Source organism: Leptosomus discolor, chromosome 1 (assembly GCF_034619465.1).
Source record: "Leptosomus discolor isolate bLepDis1 chromosome 1, bLepDis1.hap2, whole genome shotgun sequence".
NCBI classification, from domain to species: Eukaryota; Metazoa; Chordata; class Aves; order Leptosomiformes; family Leptosomidae; genus Leptosomus; species Leptosomus discolor.
The window spans coordinates 143,875,281-143,896,938 of NC_141391.1; the positions used below are offsets into that span (position 1 = coordinate 143,875,281).

Here is a 21,658-nt window from a genome sequence, read left to right on the forward strand (position 1 = left end):
TTTCACTAAAGGATCTTTTCCCTCTTACCTCACAATGAAAGCACGTTTGCGTATTGCTAATGCTAGTGACAGTTCTCTTCAAGAACTTCCTCCCACCTTGCTAGGGTTTAAAAAAGCAAGCAATCTCAAAGCAAACATCCCATTTCCAGAAGCAATTCAGGCACTTGGGAACCTAAGTCCCACTGAAAAATAACGGGAGGCAGGTTCCTAGCTGACTTTTCAGGGTGGGACTTGGGTTTCTCACTTGCTTGCGCATTCAGAGTGTTCACCTTAGCCTTAACTCACTGGCTTTTCAAACTGTCAACCCCCCTGCGCCCCCCCTTTTCCCCTAACAACATAGCATCACCAGCAAAAATAAACTGTATCCTCATGGATGAGAGAGGTAACACAGTTAATTTCCATTAGTGGTAACTTACAGGAGTTCTCCATATAAATTCCCCATGCACTGGAAAATAGTGCTTGTGTATTCAACTATTTAACGCAAGCAAAAAAAATCCCATTTTTATTTATCATGCTGCCCAATAAATAACATGGCACTTGTTAAAATTAGTATGTGTAGCTTCCTTTCTGCTAATGCCCCATAAAGTAGGATTCAAACACTTCTGAAAATGAATTTTTCTACATTTGTAAAGAAAGAGTGAGGTTCTGCAGCTGCTCAGAAGCAAAACTCTTTAACGCCATAATGTGAAGAATTTGTATAACTGTAGTACGTTGTTCAATTCACATTTAAAGCAAGGGCATGCCATTTTTTTTTCTTGTTTGTTTGTTTATTTACAGAGAGGGTGAAAATGCTACAGAACTTTAGCCTGGGTGAAATTCAATAAGCAAGAGAAGTATGGTGGGGGCAGGGGAATTTGTCAGTGTCTCACAAATGACAGGTTTGGATAACAAAGCCTCTCCTTTGCCACAACAGTGGCTGAAGCTGTAAACGTTTTTCAGATCACCTTGACATATGCTAAAGCCCTGACAAGGAGGGTCCATCCACTCAGTGATGGTGCAGATGCCGCTCCTCAGCCAGCTCCAGGCTGGTCCCTCCGTCAAACAGCTGCTGCAGTCAGCAGGTGCTTACTTTTTAACTTAAATGGCAAATTCCTTCCTTGGTTCTACTACAAAGCTGTAACTCAGGCCCTCCAAAGCTGTTCCTACCCTTCCTTTTAATCCTTCTCCTCCTCCCTCCAGATTAACCTGGCAGAGAAAAGAGAGCAGTTTTTATCATGCAAGAGCCCAATTCGGCTCAAACTGACATCTGTGGGAGATGGACCAGTCACAAAGTATGACAAAAACATTAGTTGGGTAAGTACGCTGACCTGCCTTAAAAACACTTCATCTCAGTACAAGACTGAAATTGCAACAGGCTTTCCCTCGTGTTTCCCCCCACCCCCATGCAGCATAATTTGGGCCAGACTTTGCAAGGTGCTGAGTGCCTCGGTTCTCTAACATCAAGAGGTGCTGAAGATGCAAGATATCCACTGGAGAGGGCCACTTTATTTCTGTAAATTGAACCCAGAATGTAAGGCATATATGCTCAAGTACCTTGGACAGATACTGTCCCCAAACTACATATATTTTACACTTTTTTAATATATATATACACACACATTCTTTTTTTTTTTTAATACAAAGTTATGAGCACAGAATTGTGATAAACTAACAGTAAAAATTGTGAGCACTGCACAGATTCCTCAGGTAGGAACATCTCATTCCAGTTTGCTCACAAGGAGGGGGCGGGGGAGGGGGGGGAGAACCCAAAACCAGAGAAAAACCCAAACCTGACCCGCTAAGTTAAACAGTAAAAATTCAGAGTCAATTTGGAAAGGTCTTTTATATATTCACAGCCTTATCTGTTGCTGTTAGTCTAAATACAGCAGCATTTTTAGAATATATGATGCCATTAATAAGTGGAAAGGTGAAAAAAAAAATGCATTAAGCACTCAAGAGTCCTTCATCTTCTACTATATCCTATAAAACTTCCATTTGTCAGGAAGCTCCTTTTTTAAAAAAGGAAACTTAAATTACTATTTATCTGCACATCAGTAAATCAACACAAGAGGATGCTAGGAGTTAAGAATTCTTAAGTATTTTCTATGGCAAAAAGCTCAGAATTTCCTACCAGTGGTAAAATCCTGACCCTACCGAAGACATCATGAGTTCTGTCATTTTGCCACTGACTGATGTCCAGGTATTCAATACTGCAGTGAAAGCACGGTGGCCCCCTCTCATGTCAAAGGGGATCTCACGGGTGGAGATGATGGTACAAGTTGCTGTTAGAACAGGAAATCCAAATGCAACGAGGTACAGCCCATCCCTTCTCCAGCTCATCCATGAGGCCGGCCTCCTAACATACACACAGAGTCCCACTGATGCCAGTCACTTTCCCTACAAGCTGACCTCCACTATCAATCGAATTTCAAAGCCTGTAACCAACACCCTACTTGGCAGTGTCTTACTTTCTGCATGGAAGCCATCTTCTCTAATCCTTGCTTAGCTCTGATTGCATTAAGAGTGACATCACGACACAACGATGTTCTCTTTTCACGCATTTTGTGAAAAATTACTACCAAATGTGTGAATTTCCTGTTTGCAAGCTTTATATTCCGTAAGTGACTGAGCAGCAATACATCTTTCAAAGAGGCTAAACGTCTACCATTTAACACTGGGACTTGGAATGAAATCCTGGCCCCACTCAAGTCAGCAGAAGCTCTGCTATTGACTTCACAGGACTCTCTACCAGGTTTCTCCCCTCCACAAAACTTGAGTGAATTCTGGAAGGCTGGAAGAGGATGCTCATTTTCTTGTGTTTTTTTCTCCTCCAACAGCAAGACTTACCGCAAAACAAGAACACTGTAACGGTGAGTGTAAAAAATAAAAGTACAAAATGACACACAGTGAAAGCCTCCTACTCTCTTTTGGTAAGATATACAAAGACAACTTCTTACATCGTTCTTTTTTCAAAAGGCATATACAATGTGGCAAAATATTTCAAATATACATTCTATATAATAAAATATCATCTAACTAGTGCATCCTCAATCATATGCTGGAAATATTTTTACCAAGCCAAGGTTTAAAATCCATAAATCTTTTGAACACTAGGTGCTTCATTCAAGGCAGATTCAACAGCAAGTAAATCCAACAAGCTCACTTTTCAAGCCTTAAAAAGGTAGCAATGGATGGAACATGACATACTATGACCCACAACAGAAATTAAGTCAGTGGTGAGAAACCATTTTAATGGTTCAGCACTCCACAGAACTCTGCATTGCAAGTTGTTGTACTTGATCAAATGGTGGATGTTTGTACACGCAAATTAAAGTCACCTCATCAGACTGACATACAGCCATACGTGAGAAACCACATGTTAAAAATAAAAGTATAAAAGGTCAACATTCACACGTCCATTGATTAAAGGGAATAAATTAAGCCTCAGATCAGTTGCATACATGGTTTCCTTCACCCTCAGTCTTTGATTTATGCGTACACAAGGAACAATACTTTCCCAAACAGCTCTGAAGTGGCAAAAACAAATGAACGTTTTTGCATTCTAGCGCTGTTGACAGCAAGTTCATCCTTGCCAACTGTGAATCGAGACAGTTCCTCTGTCTCTTTAGCATCAGTGCGCAGGGTATGGCTCCAAGTGGTGTTGGAGGAAGAAGAGCAAAACAATGGTGGCTTAAGAAACAACCAAACAAAAAAAATCTTCTTCCATTCATCATTGGCAGAATAAAACAAAAGTGTATCTTGTCCAGGGTACCTTGCTAGGTCCTCTTCAGAAGAGGTATGTACTGTCATACATAAATGCCCTCCGGGTTAAAACCAGACGACAGGGGATTCTGTAGAATCCGAAGGTTACTGGGGAGTTGCCTCGATGAGCCGGGGCGCTTCAGTGACCCAGACTGAAACGGTGGCTCTGCACAAGAAAAAGGGCAGTTAGAAAAGTCATCACCAAGGGCGCTGTCTGTGGAACACCTCTCCTCTTCCTGCTTACCGGTGCCCTTGGTGCAGTATAGAAAAACCAGTACCACATACCACAAAAGATTCAAACGCCAGACTAGGAAGTGATGATATCTAAGGTGCACACCTCCAACTCATTTCAAATCAGGAAGATATACCTACTCAATATAATTACCCTCCCCCGAGGAACTTGCACACAGATACATAAAATACATGTAGCCAGTAACGTGCAGAAGGAGCTTGTACCTGTACGTAACTCAAAGCTTCAGCTTCCTGCTTGCTTAAAAGAGAAAGCTCGTACAAGGGCTGACATTCAAGGCCTGGCTGTCCTTTCTTCTCTCCCCACCTCCCTTACCCTCCCAACGCCTTTCAGTTAGAAAGTTTTCCGAGAAGGGACAGAACTGCTGAGAGAAAGAGGCCCCTTGCAAGCAGGGTACTGCATAAAGCACACTGCAGCAGAGGCTGAGCCACAGCAGAGGATTTTCTGCTGGTGCCACAGTTCTGCCATGCATTCAGAGCGCTGCCACGCTCCTGCCTAGGAAATCCTGAATTCAAACGCGGGCACGTGCAGAATGCGCCGGGGTCTCACTAGGGGCAAAGTCAATCTGCACACGCCGTAACAGCCATCTGTGCAGGACTTCCGGATGGCTGGCAGCCCGGCTGGATTAGCTCCTATTCCCGTGCGGCTGCTGCCTGGGATTTCTCGAGATCCAGACACATTCCTTTTTCTACGTTGACAACGCACCCCACCAGAAGAGGAGGAAGCCAGATGAACAGCAATGTCAGATGCGCAATCATGTTGCATGCCAGCTTACATGCCTGCAGCCACGGCGGCCACACTTGAAAGCTACTGGTCTAATGGGTTACTGATGGGACAAACACATGCCCAGGCACAGTGGGAGAGAAGTTATCCACACACTGCGCTTTATTTATAGCTTGCTAAACCCTTGGAGTGAAAGGAAATATTTGACACTGCGCCTTCTTAGTACTTGCTAACTTCTTCGCTAACAGAGCATCGACTGCAGCACGTAAACGTTTTGCTGCCCCCGTCTCCCGCCCACCAAAAGCCTTCTGAGCGCTGTACCTCTCTCGAGCTCCACATGCGGGGCCTCCACCTCAACCGGGTCTGCTGGCAGCACCGTGACCTTTGTTCCCGTTTGCTGGATGAACTGCTGGAGATTGACCTGTCGCAGCTCCTTTGTCAGTTGCTCCAGTTCTTGTTCCCTGTCCTGCCAGAAAAGGGAAAACATCTGCTGAGCAGCAGCAAGCATCAAGCAGCATTTCAAGACTCTATTTGCAACTGGGCAACTAACGCTTCTCCTTTTGATGAGAAAGTCTCCAATTTTTAAATTAAAGCACAAATGGAAGAGTTGAAAGGTATTTTACTCTCAATTTAGAAAATGAATCAACACCCAGTATTACTTATTAGGGGTTATGACCGGTCTGTTTATATTGCTTCTTGGATGGCTAGCAGATGTTTCTCATCTCACCTGAGAAAAATTTTGGCACAACTGATGCAAGCAAATAAAGGTAATAGTGAGCACTCTGAAAAAATAACCTTAGCTCTGCCAGAAGTGTCCAGCATGACTTGGACAGCTCATTTAGTTCTTCTGCTCCTAAAAGGAGAATAATTCCCTTCTCTTCTTGTTCCTTGCGTTTTCTATTTAAATTTTTACGGACAGAACTCTCTTACTCTGCAACCATACTGTGTTTTGTACAACAAGGCCAAATCCCGGCTGGTTCACCACCCTTTCACAAGCACAGAAGATGATCATTCAGGATCTTCCTCAAAGCTCTGTAATTCCGACATGACAGGCAAAACCTACAACTCCAACAGATTACGACAGTCTTAGACTACAATTATTCCCCCCCCCCATTCAGCTTCATTAGCGGCATGTTGTGCTCTTCCACAGCCACGATGGGCTTCACCTCTCTGACCATGCAAGGGATGGGCTGGCTGCCCAGATGCCAGGTAGCACGCCTGTGGGCATTTCCACGCAGGCCATACCGCTACACCTTCCTTTTGGCAACAGACAGAGCTTAGGTCAACCTTCTTTCCCCTAATTATCTCGTGTAAGCAGAATTACACATGAGCTCACACAAGGATTGGAGAAGAATCATTTTGTGGGTCTGTTCCAGGAACAGCACAGCTCTTATTCACTTTAAATTTATAGTAAGGTCGCAGCTGAGGCTGAATTCAACGGTTGGTTAAGAAAATTAACACAAATGATCTGATGTCTGAATTAGGACCTTTTAAACGCCAGTTGCTTTGTGACCGATGTGTGTGTTTGACCTGTTCAGTCAATGTGCATCACGTGGCTGGTCTCAGCTTCCCCTGCCAGACTTCTGTTTCCATTCCTTGGCTACGAGCTTTCAGAGAAATTGGACTGAGAAATGGAAACCAGACCACCTCCAATTTTAAGACAATTCTACAGAAAAAGTCTTCAATTTATTTTCGGCCTAGTAGACTCTACAAGTGAGCACTTGGGACACAGGAAATTCTCAACTGTCTCTACTTACTTCAGTGTTAATTCTGCAGCTACATCTTTTATGAGATTGTGACAAAGGTACCGCTGAAAAGAACTCATTTTTGAAAAAACAGAATCACTGAGACATACAGGTTAGTAGAACTGAAATCGTAAGTAACAACTTCTTGATATTTCTCAACTTTCACAGGAAATAAGGCAAAAACGCTAAGTATCACCCCAGGTCTTACTTGTTTCAGCTTTTAATTTTGCTATCTAACTGCGAAACTTCAGTGAGATCTTCTACCTGAAGCTAAGATTTGGGGGTTTTTTGGTTGGGTTTTTTTGCATTTAAAATCTTTCCCTAGAAACAGGGAGAGCAGAGTGCTACATCTGATCCCTCACTGCCTCATATTGTTGGAAAGTAATATTATTGAGGCTAGAGAAAAAGAATGAGGTAGGACAAATTTCTAGAAATTTCTCACAGGCTACTAAAAAAATGCCCTTCCTCGTCTTACCACTTGAGATCTAGTGAACCACAATTCTCTTTCCTTCCTTACTGAAAAGTCTACAAGAACCCCCATGCTCAACTTCTCTAGTTTCAAATCAGCAGTTCTACGAATATTAATATTTAACTTTCAAGATGCAAGAAAATGTTTCTCTATTTCTGCCCTGCAAAACTGTATAATACAGAGCTGAGTTTATTTTCTCCTGGACTTCCAGATTAGCACACCTTCAGGTTCAGAACAAGCTTGGAAGAACTGAATTTAACAGGAACCTTCCCTGAGAAAGTGAAAGCCTAGCCTATAAAAAAAGCAAAGCAAGAAAGGTTTTGAACTCCACCATAGCCTCACTGAGTGTTACTGAGGACAGGTAAAACGTACAAAGAGGACTTGATGTTTTCTGTTAGCATAAATCCTTAAGCGCAGTGTGTCTGGAAACGTAGAACAGATAAATGTGGCCGAAACCACTTACAGTTTTCATCCATTTTGCTTTGGATGAGAGATTACCTTTTTTTTCCCCTCCTCATGTAGTAAAAACAGCTTATACTGACATTGTTCTAGGTGCTCAGGAGTAAGGGCAGAAAATCCCTTTACACATTCACAGCAGAATCACCTTACTGCAACTGCAGCACTGCGCAACACCGTAACTGTGAATCGCAGGAACGGAGCAAGAATCGCAACTCAGACTGATGTGTGATGCCTCAGTCCTATCTTACACAGCACGTTAAAAATCCCAGGAGCCACAGTCTTCCCTTCGCCTCATTCAGCTAGCAGCTGGATTTCCATTTATATTTATTCTTTCATGCTCAATCAAGTTCCAGGTGATATCATCAACCTTAGCAAGGAAGCAGAGACTGGATTTTCTTTTGAACATGTGCCACAAACACCTGAGGCGTGGAGAAAATAAACTCCTGAACATCAGCAAATCAGACAGGAAAAGGGAGATGCTACTCTTTAAAACAGAAGCCCTGTAAGCTAACGGTTATTTTAGCTCTACATCTATTAAGCTGCTGCTTTTGGACTGTTCTTTTAAATTAATCTGCTTTTGTGGCAGACAAACCTGGCAAGAATCAGAAGTTTAGCCTCAGAAAAGGCTATAATGGTTCAAATTTCCCTGAAATTTAACAATACAAGATCTAGGACCTAAATCCTCAAGACATCTAACCCCAAATCGACACGGGTTTGAAGACTAATACTTTTAAAGGCATTAAGCTGAGAGCACTATGGTCCCGTTTAGCATCCAGCAGTACACCAGTCTCTCGGTAGCCCTAATTGTGCTACTGGTTTCGCAGGAGATATTTGTCTCTCAGCAGGGCGAGGTGGCCAGATGCATTGCCACAGGTGCAGCCAGCCGGCCCTCAGCTAGTCTGGCTATTAGCTCTGGTGTTTCTCTATCGTGGACCACTGCAAGGTGAAGATACACTTCTTCAAGTCAAGGTCACCAGGCAGTCAGGGAACGGTAGCAAACCAAAGCCGTAACCGGTGGGAAATAAACAGAGCCAGCATGTAAATAAATTAAAGGTGGTGTGGCACTCTGCACTAACCCTGTGGGCCACTCTTGCCTTCTGAATGGCCAGGAACACATCACCAAAACGTCTGCTGGTTTATCTCGAGACAAAGAACTAACTACTGGTTTTGCCTTCAGTCTATTTGAATGAGTAAAATACACATAGGTGAAATGAAAATGGTCTGCTCTTCAAAATAAACATCTGAAATACAATTTGAAAATGAAAGCAATCTTTCTTGCTTGCTTTTGCCCAAATTTACTGCGGAAACTTTCTCCTGTTTTCTTTCATGGGCTCCAAATGCACATAAGAAAGATATATTACCAATCAGGTCTTTGACTTTTCTTTAGCTATGTATAAAAAGGACATTCTTACCTGTAATCGTTTGGTAGCTTGGCCCAAAGACCTTTCTACAGCTTTAATGCCATTTTCCAGTCTCAGACTCTGCTGGCCCTGAACATCAATTTCACCCTTCACCTTCTCGATCTTTTCCTTGACCTCTTCTTCATTCACTTGGGACTCTTGAACTTCCCGCTGCAACTTCTCTGCTTCAAGGCCACTTTCCATGTTGTGGATCTGAGACATGTAGTCCTTCAGCTTGCTCTCGCACTCCAGGATCCTCTGCCTCATCTCCTGCAGCTGCTCCTTCAGTTGTTTTTCATTCTCCTGTTCGATTTGGAGCTCGTTTTCCCAGAACTCTTCCTCTTCAATCTCCACTTCGTTCCTTTTGATCTTCTGCTCTAGCTTGAGGATTTCTTCTTCCAGGCTGGAGCTGTACTTTTGTTCCCAGTAGCGGATCTCGGCTTCGTTGGACTCCAACTGTTTCTCGATGCACTGAAGCTTCTCCGTCTGGAGGTGGATCAATTTCTTCAACTCATCCGCTGTTGTTTTACAGTTGTTGAGCACCTTTTGCTTGAACTCGGATTCCTTGCTTTTCCCAAAGATGTCCATTAACCCTTTAGCCCCCCCGGTGAAGGTGAGTGACTTCCTTTTCGGCTCCCTCCTCTTCATGGATTTGTCGCTGGGAGGCCTCAGCTTGGCCAGGGGAGGTAAGCTTTGCCGGTACAGAGTCCTCTCGGGGACGCGAGCCACGCTGTCCGAAGTCGGCCGCTCGCTCAGAGAGGGCCCGGTGCGGCGCAGGATGAGCTGCACGTCGCTCGCGTACTGCCCCCACTTGTTCAGCGACACGATGGGGTTCTCGTGCGGCGCCAGGTGCCTCTCCGTGTCCCGCCATTTCTCGATCAGCGTGTACCTCCCGGTGCGACCTGCAAGGCAACGCAGCCGTCAGCCGGGCGGGCCGCCAGGGGGCGCTGCCGGGCCGCGCCACCGCCGGGCGGGGACGGAGCGGGCCGCCGGCGCCCCCCACCGGCCGCCCGGCGCCGCCCGCCACCCCCTCGGGCTCGCTGCGGGTGCGGGTGCGGGGGGGGGATGCAAGGGTGGGGTGCAGGAGCTGCTGCACAGCAGCGGGCAGGACCCCCGCGCTGCTCTGCGGAGCCCCCCCGCAGTGCCCCCGGGCGGGCGGCACAGCCCTCCCGCAGGCGGAGCGGCCCGCGGAGCCTTTAACTCGCCTCATTTACTGCGCTGCGCAGCGCCCACGCGTTACGCGCGTCCCCTGCGCGTTACCCGAGGAGAACCCTCTCCGCGGGCAGAGGGCCTGAACAAGCGCGCGCCGAGTGACACCGCGCGCGCAACCGAAACTGCGCAACTCCGGGGCTTTTTTCAGGTCACTGAAATTAAAGTAAGTGACCTACCGCTACCTGGCAAAGAAATACATCATACACGCACCTCTAAAGGAAGCAAGCTAGGACAGAAATTCCAGTTCCCCATCTTTTACACAGCCGTATAGAAAAAGCAAAGTTCAGAGACTGTGTGTTTGCTTTTAAACAGTGTCAATCAATCAGAGAGGCAATCTGTCAATGACGGACTGAGCCTTACCTCACCACCTTGTCCCCCACCCCTGGTTAGCCAAGGGGAATGCCAGCTGGGGCCACAGCAGCGTTACGTGACAAACCTGCACAGCGCAGAGCACCGGGACAAGCGTGGCAGAGGCTGCCCGAATTGGAGGTAAGGGACTTGGGCTCCCTGCACAGACTCCTCAGCTCTAACAGCAGCTCGCACATCCCCCTTGGGGTACACAGCCTCCAGGAAGCAGCTGGAGTCCTTTGGTAACTGTCCATGATGTTTTCTGACTGCTGTATTGACAGCTAGATGTACAATGAATGCAGTACAGCCCACTTTCAGCGCAGAAGGAAGTACAACTTATGTTTATGACTTCATTTGTGCTGCTACCAATATTGGTACTTGAATTCAGCTTAGCTGTCTTTCTCCTCTAACACCCCTTATGGGATGCCTTGCATGCTAAAAAAATACAGCATTGGAGGTTTTCCACTACTTTCACTCTTTCTAAACACTCTTACTACCCTAAGATAAAGCATTCTCCAAATGCAGAAGAGAGTTTCTCTTAGCCTGACAGTGACTTCACTTTAAAGCCACAACACGGTTTACAAAAAGAGGTGAAAAATCAACTGCTTTTAAAGCATGTGATCCTGATAAATTTCTGAACAACTCCACAATTGCCATTGACCTTAAAGGCATCATTAGCTATTTTAATGCTATATCCATTTCCACAATAGATCATCATTCAAATAAGGACTTGTTTCAGCAGATAAATGCCTAAAATACCTGTCATACACACAACTATGGAGCGGAGGAGTTGGAATCAGTGTAGTTATTGGTGGTAATCCATTTGGTGCATTTTTTTTCCTTATGCCGCCCACCCAACCACTGCACTTTTCCTAAAGGAACAAAAATATCCTAATCTCAGGCTGGAGATCTGCCTCTGGCCTCCAACCACAACACTTGCACAGACTCCCCACCTTGAATTTGTAGGAGACAAGCTCCGCTGTGGTGATTAACACATTATGCGGCCCCCTAAAATCTGATCAGACTAGCCTTACAAAGAGCTCCCAAGGATACAGCTATTGTGCTGGAAACCGTTCCTCTGATCTCACTTTCTCACAATTAGCTCATGAGGCAAAGAACAACAACAACAAAAAAAATCGGCTGCACAGGCACCGCCTAGAGAACAGGCTGCTTTGGCTCATGGGCCATACTAGTGGCAGTTATCTGGCCAAGTAAGAGACCAAAATGTCCATGTTCATTTCCAAGTTAGGAGGGAGAACTTAAAGAGTACACGAAGATTTGACTGATTGAAGTCAGCAAAACAAGGCAAGCAGCATGGGAACAGCAATCCACCACCCCAAATGCCTCATAAATAAATGACTTGAGGTAAGCACTCGGATTAAAAAAAAAGAAGAGGGGGGGAAAAAAAAAAAAAAAAATCTATCAGCATACCAACATGCTTGGCCAACACTTTCAGAAACAGATTTAAAGTTTATTGTAATGAAGTACTTCAAAAACAAGTTTACTATGCCAAGATACAAAGTCAGAGATTTTTGCCAACTCACAATATTGTTCATCGATCTATGAAGATTTATAGTTTGTAGTAGGCATCACTGTTATTACAGGAAAAATAAAGCTAGTACCGTTTGCCACAGCAAACTAACAATAAAATGCCTGAGAAGAAAAACGAAGTAAAAACATACCACAGAACTCAGGACAAAGGTTGCACTTTGCCACTCTACTTTGTTCATCTTAAAAGCTTTCAGCTTGTAATCATGGTAATGCTACTAATGTTCTTGTTGTGTCAGAAACAGCCAAGTTCAAAGTCTTGAAATTGTAAACAAGAGTAGTACCACTAGGGGAGTGAGCAGCATGCTATTTCTATTCATTTTGCTATTAAATGCACTACTTAAAAGAAATTTAACAAGAGGAAAAAAAAAAAAAGGGGGGGGGAAATAAAGCTAACAGTTTCAACCAAATTAAGGAGCTATTTCCATCTTAGCCTAGCGTTCCAAATCAACATACAGTTCTAAATAATAAACTCTGCACTCAAGATCCACATAAAAGAAAGTGTTTTGTAGAAGCAATACTTAACACAGTTCAACAACCACACCTGGAGTTCAGTATTGGTCTAAACCAAAGCTGTCCTCATCCGAGATCATTATCCAGGTTTAGCGTGTTCAGCCTATGTATGACACAGGTTAACACCATCTGGACAACCACAACTGTGATGTTTGCTTGCATTAGAAGGGATTAATTCACAAATGAAAGGGTGAATGAATTCATTCAAAACTAATGACAGAGCATTTCAGAACACAGGCATCCTTGTAACAAACTGCTGGTTTTGATGTGCTACCACTGACAAGGAGAAAGCGGGTAGCTTGAGTTGTTGACCAAGAACAGTTCAACGCCTACACGCTGCTTCTTGTCTTCTATGTTGTCCACAAGCTTTTGGAAATAGAGCTTGTTTTAGCTTATACAGCACCTGGCATAACACAGTCCTACCTCATGCATGCAAACCTTATCATTTTAAAAATTAGTTACTATTGTATTCATGTAATGCGCCCTGTTATCAGCAAAGTATGGCATTCATCAAACCGCAGTGGGGTTTTCCCAGCTCCATGTTGAACACACTGAGTCTTATGCAGATTTATGAAGCATCTCTAGGTAAAGTTAGATCAGTTAATCAGTCAATTCAAGAAGCTGCCAAAGCACAGCTTTAGTTATTGTACCAATGTTCGCAATAGCTACGTGCCTTGTCAGTGGATCCCTTACAGCTTCTGAAATCAAACTCTTTTTACAGAACATATACGACTGGAACATATCATACCAGTTTTGTGTGGGTGTGGTTTTTTTTTTTAATACTTCTATCAAAGCCTTGTGCTAACGAGAATGGTACAGAAAACTATCCAGACAGCCCCAAACAAGGACTAGCAGTGCTGTGTTCTATGGTTCCCTCTTCAGAAAACAGCAATTCAGGGGCCAGAGAAAGCACAGAGCCTCTACACCCCATTCACTGGCCAGCTATTTCTCATTAATATTCTGTGCTGACCCACTGGCCATGTAATTGTCCCCCACACCATATAATATTACCACCTCAAAACAATCATCAAGGATTTGTATCTGTTTTGCAAGACAGCAAATGACAAGCTGTAACAGAAGTAGGTATGTATTTACATATATAAAGCACACTGCATCTGCACAAAGGGACACTGTCAAGGTTAACAGGTTACCTTTACACCTACAGCTACCTCAGCATACAAACTTATCTTAGGTTCTATTAATACAGGAACATCTTCAAAACAATCTTTTATTTTAAAAGCAAGAAAGAGATCAAAAAGGAAATATATGGACTCCAGAACAGTAACATTCTGACAGCCTGCAACTAGGTCTCAGGAGCGGTTTGAACCCAGCTCTAATGCCACCTGCTATCGCTTGATCAATGAGACATTAAATAGCTTCTACAGCCAGTACCCTGCATCAGCCACCGCTCTGCTGTACAGCCAAACAGCAAGCTCTGGACCCGAGTGCCCATGTCATGTGCTAAACCACTGTAGTCTTACTTTGGAATTGATGTAATTTGGTAATTTAAACACAGATTTCATTACAATGAACGGTGATTAAACTAATGAAATATAGGAACGAGGTAATTGAACATTTTTTTTTAGACTCTCAAGAGGCAGACTTTTAAATTACACTCCATGGAGGTAGGAGGACCTGTATAACCATTATTCACTTTAAGCTTCTCTATATGCTTTAATACTTGCAGCTGACACAGTAGACACGAGCAACTATTTCTGCTGCCAAAAGTAAAAATGAAATTCCAAAGGAAAGCAGCAGTAGCGGTGTTTCTCACGCGACACTTTTGGCACAACTGTAACCTGGGAGGTCATAGACACTGCTTTTCAGGACAGAAATGATCCATCCCTTTTCTTCTTCCCAAAAGTGCATCATACTCCACATGCAAAGCATTTCAGGGACAGGCACTACATTTTTTTTTTGTATGTAGGTAACACGTTACACCATGTAAAAAACGTACCTATCGGGCTACAAGAGTTTATTTCAAGCACCAGGTAAGATCCATCTTTTCATTAAGTGTCTCCCATGCTTCACAGGCAGTACCTATAGCAGTGAGTCAGTGCAAGCAGGTGAGTCATTGTCCTGGTCTCACATAATTTCTGGAAAAGGTGGCTAGATGAGCAGTCTTAAACATGGGGATACCTCTCTTGCCCTACAGAAGCAGCTAGGGTGGCCAAGAGCAGGCCTTTGTGACTAGAGTTCATGCGGTCTTGCTCCCAGTTTCTCCTCTTTCCCCAAGACCACCAGGATGCACTTGGTGCCAGGACAGCTGCCTGGCAGGCATACTCCTAGCTCCCATTTTTCTCAGGGATTCCATCACCTCCAGTGCCACACAGCAGCTGTGCCAAAGGCCTGCCCGGCAAGGTGGCACTCTGGACAGAGTCTCAAAAAATAAAATCTACATGTAAGACGAAGTTTGAAGACAGCCAAAGGAAGTCGTACTAGTCTTGCTCTTGACTTGAATCTGAATTAGCCCCCAAACTCACAACAGGGCGTAGTGAGAATATACATACTGTTGTCACCTGTCTGCACGCAGGCTTCCAGGGAGGTAAAGTCAGGTATGCCAACACAAGCTCAAGCCAAATCCAGACTGCCCAGAGCTCTGAGGGCACTGATAAATGCACCCCCTCCTCAGCCTGGATACAGCTTTCTGTCCCAAGTTTCCCAGAGATAGCCCTCCAGCCCTAGGCTAAAGGATGTTGTCTTCCTTAACAAGGCAATATAAAGAAAAAAATAATTTTACATGGATAAAATCTTGTAAGAACTGTTAACATGTGGAACACGTGGGAGAAAATGCTCTGCCTTTCCACAGGGGCAACAGCATTAACTCCTGGATCTTTAACAGCACTGATAGAAAAGTAATTGCTGGCAATTTTAATAAACCCAGAATGATTTGAACTCAATATCTTTGAAATATGAAGCTGACATTTCATTCGTTATGTGATACTTAAGTTAACATCCGTAGCAATTTAAAAAAAATACCATTCTAGTTACTTGCGAACTCATTAAATACCCAAGAAAGATTAAAAAAGCCTTCAAAATAGAGGTTAGAGTTTGCATTACTCATATTTCTTAACTCATGCCACATTTTGCACACACATGCACGCATACCATAGAAACCAGTAAGAATCAGAGGAGTCCAGTCCTAGGAAAACATGTTCACAGAGGTATACAGGCTCAAGTCTAATGGCAGTGAAGGTCTGCTTAGTTCACTAGATACAGCTGTGCTCACAAAGTCTTTATCAGGACTGAAGGCTTAGTTTATCACTATTATCTTTTTGCTCAAAAAAAGGGTATACAAAAGTTTATCACAATCTGACAAAAAAAAAAGCACTTAAAGTCATTTCATACTTTCAACTGCCTTTCGTCTAAGCACCCCGAGGTACCGCGCTTATTTTAGACCCACTTCCTAAATAGGTAAAACAATGCAGAGGAGCAGTTTAGCCAAGGTCAAACAGCAAGACCTGGCAAAGCAGATCAAGCAGTCCAGGTCTCTGCTGCACACGCCAGCGCTACACTAGACATACCACATCAGTAAAGGTGGCAACAAATCATCCCACCCAACCACCGCGCCTCTCAGCGAGGTTACTGTCACCACATTTCTGAACTGTAAAGTTTATATGATCACAGCGTGGGATCACCACAGCGTGCTGCTTTCTTGTACTTCGTGTTACCCCTCTTAATGTTGCTATTTGAAGCAGCAGAGAATGAAATTTTGGGGTCAAAAATAACGCAAGTTTTAAGTGATTCTTTGCAGTAACTACATGATTAATTCAATGTTTAAAAACAGTTCATACACAACAAGAATTCTTCCCTTTTTCTAATCCTCTTCAGACTCAGCACTATGATTCAATTTAACCTCAGACTCTCTACTCTCTCTCAAAGTGTCTGACGGCCAGTGCTGGCACTTGCTTTAGCAGAAATTATATGGAGAAAGGGATGAACATAAGAGGAGACATCAATGAAGTGGTGTGATTTTTCCAAATACAACTCTGGCTGAGCCTTACAATGCTGTAATGCATGTTTGAAACAGCATGAACAAATCCATGCTTTATTTTCATAAACACACCCCATTTATCTTTGAGGAAAAATACTCAACTGCAATAAAAAAATCAACAGCTGCATTTGTTTAATTTTAAAGAGAGACAGCTGTACTTCTTGTTCAGTGAAGTGTTGCTCACATTCTCCTGATACTCTAGTCTCCAGAGAGAAAAGAAATGACAGCAAATGCAGTAAAAATCCTCACAAGGGCTGGAAATGGGAGAAGAACACTTCTGAAGAAACAGCACAAGTGTATCTGTGACTGTGCTGTTCATCACCATATTCCTCTGGAAGATTTTTATTTCTTAGATTTGAAAACACCCAGTAAAAGCCAATATAAAAAAAAAAATCCTCTCTAGTTAAGCTACATTTGCCTAAACTATCAGCTAATGTGATAAGCTCACTTTCTTTTAGGCTACCATGTGGTTTTCCCTCCTGTATTACAATGATTTTTTGAGAAGAGCCACCATGCTCATGTACACTTGACTATAAGTTCATATACTACTTTGCAGAACAGACCCCTGACCAGATTTACTACCCATCTCATTATACATACAGTTGAAAAGTATCAATAAATTTTTTTTAAACTTGTTTTTCAGCTGCCCAAGTTAAGAAGAGGAATCCAAATGAGCAAGCAATGTTTATATGAAGCCATTCTGGCACAATTTTCATAGAATGCACAGAAAAGCTAGTGGAAGCAGAAAAACAGGCAGAATTTGCTGTCAAATGTACATTTTTAAAATAGACAATAATGGATGGGATAAAACCTAGCTCATCTCTCCTGGCAAAAATATTTTTAAAACAAGACTCATCGTTCTCCATTTAAACCGTGTGTTGTGGTATATTTTTACATTTTGGTGAGAGCTTAGTTTCTCATGATGAAACAATCACTTATTTGTATTATAAGGCCAAATCTTTCTCTCTGTAATTTGCGAGCAGCTTGAGTTAAAGAAAAAATAAAGCAGTCCTGGATAAAACTTGTAAAAGGTAGTATCAAGTGTTCTTAAAGATCCCAGTGGGAGGTGATTTCACTCTCTGGAAACTTGTAACTGGATAGTTTTATGTTTGTCTTGAAAGAATTCCCTACAGCTACGGCATTTCTAACTCCTCCTAAGTTTGAGACACAATCAGTTTGTGAATTCAAAATTACATCAAATTGATATTATTCTCTTATCATTCATTAAATTATGTATTTTCAAAATAAGCTTTGCTGGGATCACCAAAGGAGACAACTCTCCCTTCCTTTTTGTTTTAAAGCATGAGGTTTATTTGAGATTTAATTCAAACCCTTTAACTTCGAGCCAAATGGAAATTAAAAAAAACGTAATTTGTACAGAAACTTGGGAGTAGAATCACTTCCTATTCTGCAACGATCAGGCCATGGGCATCAGGGGAAGGAGATCATAACGCAAAACCCGCTAACACAAATGTTATCCATCAGGAGTACAGCCCCAAAGGAAGAGAGACAAGCAGGCCTTTCCACTGCAAGAGTAATAGCAGCAGATACCAGTTTGTAAGGAGTAGGTCAAGGAGCGTTAGCCAGGCAAGTTATGTGACAGCACTCCACTGCCAAAGGACTGGGTTACATTTTGGTTATGGGACAGACTCTCCTACAAAAGGGTACAGCCTGGCATGACTTGCTATTTTTGTTTGGCTAAAATTGCCCTAGCTATTTACAACATAAGTCCCCATCTTTGCACAAATAAATAAATAAATAAGGAAGAATGCTTTCATATCCTGAAGAAAGGTATTACTGAATTTCCACAACACAAGGGAGAGCTGGAAAGGAAATACATGGAAACCCTTTTGTTACTCTCACAGTGGGAGATCAGTAGATGCGGCCCTGCATTTGATCAAGCGACAGGAAAATAAATTTCTTCAAATACAAGAAATTCCATTTAAACATAAGGGGGAAAAAAAACCCCAAAACAAAGCTTCTTACTATAAGAGTGACTAAACACCAGAACAGGTGGCCCAGAGAGGTGGTAAAGCCCCCATCCTTGGCCATATTCAGACTGCATGCAGTCCTGAGCAACCTGCTCTAGCTGGCTTTGAGCAGCAGGTATGGACTACACAATCTGCAGCAGGGTACCTTCCAACCACAATCCATTTTGTGGTAATTTTTATTTTCCTATTTTTGAAATATGTTGTGCTATTTTTCATATCTCTAGAGTAGAGACAGCTTCAGTTTGTCCATGAGAGGTTTCTTGAACTACAGATGTCTTAAAAGGGTACAAATATCTGTGGCTTGTGCTTTTTTCAGCGGATACAGCTGTAAAATAAGTTAATTTGCAGATATTCCAGACGTGGCACTTGAACACCCATTGCAGTTCATATTCCAGGCTCAGTGAAAAAGGCTGTGTTGTGTGCGTGTGTGGAAGAGGTGTTGTATTTTTTAAGTTAAAGACTTAGCAATAAACTGTAAGACACAATAAAACAAAAGGGGCATCTCAAAAACTTTGCAGACAGACAAAATAATACTGAGTCCTGCTAAGCTACGCGCCTGCTGAAGGAGCCAGACTGCAAAGTGGAAAATAGCATCAGAGCCAATCAAGGAGGAAGCCAACTAAGACTGGCTACTTTCCACCACCAAATGTCAGGTGAGAACTAGAGGGATACATTTTATGAGATTCCCAAACTTGAGGGACATATATTCCCGGGAAGTTGGTACCTATAGCCAAATCAAAGGAGCAGACAGATGGTTTCTTTTCTGATGAATGGCCTGACAGGAGGGTTGGGAAAGCCCTATCTGCCAGAGACACACAAGTGTAATTTACATGGTGTGTTAATATTGTCCTAGCAGCCCCAGAGAGAAATTGGAGCGCAATTACTCTAGGTGTTTTCTAGAGAGGATATCTCCCTCAGGAAGGGGTTTCCAAAGGATCATCTTAATTTGGCTCTGTTTGCAACTGAAATTCATCTCCGCATGGAACCAGAGTCGCATGCCAGAGATGAACTGGTGACATGTTAGAGAACAGGAAGTCTGCTGAGTTGACAAAAAACTGTGTGCCTTTTCAAGGCTGATGGAGTCCTTTCAGAGTTCAGGCTAGTAACTGAGGATACAGAAAAAAATCCAAAGAGAAATTACACAGAAGAACATTAAATTATCGTCTAAAATTGGGAGTCGGCAGAGGAAACAGGAAAGAGATACTGAAAGCAAAGAACAGAAGTCTATCACAACCAGTATGTTTATTTTTTCTAAGTATGTAACACTTCTTAATCATTACTAGGAATTAATCACGCTAGCATAATTGTGTCTTAAAAAACCTACAGGCAGAAAACGAGATATGAAAGCAAGCAATTCCCAAGCCAACTAGCGTTAAATGAAAAGCTGCAACTGACAGTAAAAGCACACTTAACAGTTAACCATCAAATACAAGATTGCAGAGACACGCTGACTTCCTACAATTTTCAAATGAAACTTTAAAAGGCATTTGATGTGTATGGAATATACACAATAGCATTGTGTTCAATCTCCCTAAGATGGAAAATAAAAACGTGCCAGTCTTTTACTCCATCAGATGAAAGTATATAGAAATGATGTTCAGAAGTACACATTTAAATGAATAAACATCGCAAATTTGGAGAAATTTACTTCATGCTTACAGGTAAAGTATCTAGTTGACTTTTATGGCTCTAAGTTGATTTTTATTACAAAATTATTATTTCTCAATTGAGTCAGACTGCTAATACAATCTTGCAAAACTGTTGTAATACTGAAAAATGCAAAGCTAGCCCTTAAATTATGAACTTAATTTTATGTAAGGCATAGGTTTTAATGCCTAAATTTCAATAGTATGTAAAGCCGATTATAAAATTTTAGCAAAGAATAAGATTCAGCACCCAAAGCACTGAAGGGATGAAGTTGCAGGTTATTCAGGATGCTTTCAATCACTGAGAAAGATCTGATAAGACTGAAGGAATGTTCTTTCTTGTAGTGGAGCCTGAAAGATTTTTTTTTCCTCCATTAAACTGTTCAGCGAATAGCTAACACTGAACAGACTTCAAGTTACCATTTCATTAGTACTGAGCTATGTGGAGTGCAGGAGTAAGAGGAGAACTTGAAGGATCAATTTCATTGATCGATACCATTCCTAATATAGCTACGATAACTACAATGTGTATAACTTCAATGAATACCATTAGCTTGTGAAAGCCAACCAATTATTTTGCACTGCATTTGTGTTTCTTTGGTAGTCAAAACATTGACAGTTTTGCACTTTGGTCCAGGCTGTATTTACAATAACCAACAGTAGCATATTATTATTTAGAGAATAAATTTATACTGAATGAAAGCTTACAGATTTCAAAGTGTTTCTTTTCTTTCTTTTTAATCTCCCTCTGGCAGGTTAAAAATCAAAGGCTGCAAGTTTACACTGCAAGGTTATCCCACTGTGCATTATATGTTCATGCTCTACTGATACGCAGTTTAACCCCACCTCCCGTGGGTTCAGCTTCATAAAAAAAGCTTCACCCCAGTTCCGAGACACTCAGCTGACAGAGTTACTCACCAATAGCCTGAGCAAGGGCTATTACAACTTCCTGGCATGTTGTGACTTCGGTGACCCCGCACACAATCCTCTGGACTCCATCCACCCATACTTTGAGCTCCATGGTTCACCAGATCATCCAAGAGCCATGAATGCAAATCAGTCAAGTCATACTTGCAGCTACACAGCAGACTTCTCTCAGCAGCTAGAAGAGAGAAAAATCCTGGTGTTTATAGTGAGGCATTACCAATTTAAAAAGCTAAGAAATTCACCTTAACATCTATTGGGTAGAAGAGGCAACACAGCCTCCTTTCTTTAAAAATACTAACAGGAATCAAACACCCCATGCCTTACCAATGTCTATCCATTTTATAGACATACCAGAAGTTTCACCACAGTTCATTTCATAAAATATTAAAGTTGTTACAAAAAGAGCACCAAAAGGAACAGCATTAAACAAACAACTCCAGAGTAAACTCGTAACGGTTTCCAGTAACAGGTGCCCCTCTTCCTTTGCATACTGCCTGGATGTCTTATGGGACTGGTTATAGATGCTCTCAGTGTTTGTTCAATAAATCCTAGCAGGTGATGACAAAGCAAAACAAGGGGGAAACTTTTTTAATTACAGCCGCCAGTGAGAGTCCAACCTTTCTCTCCATACAGAAGCAGCTGAAGGCTCCTACTCCCAAACCTGTGCATTTAGTACCAACAGTGGAAAACCC

General features: G+C 42.5%; 1 protein-coding gene across 1 annotated transcript; it reads right to left on the minus strand.

The window, feature by feature from the left end:
- Nucleotides 1–3,785: 3,785 nt before the first annotated feature.
- Nucleotides 3,786–21,060, minus strand: RASSF8 (Ras association domain family member 8). The gene is made up of 4 exons (XM_086466532.1): nt 20,958–21,060; nt 8,800–9,689; nt 5,036–5,180; nt 3,786–3,907 (listed from the first exon to the last, which is right to left on the minus strand). Exons 1-4 carry the CDS (start codon nt 21,058–21,060, stop codon nt 3,786–3,788), a joined length of 1,260 nt encoding a protein of 419 aa, XP_086322658.1.
- Nucleotides 21,061–21,658: the final 598 nt, after the last annotated feature.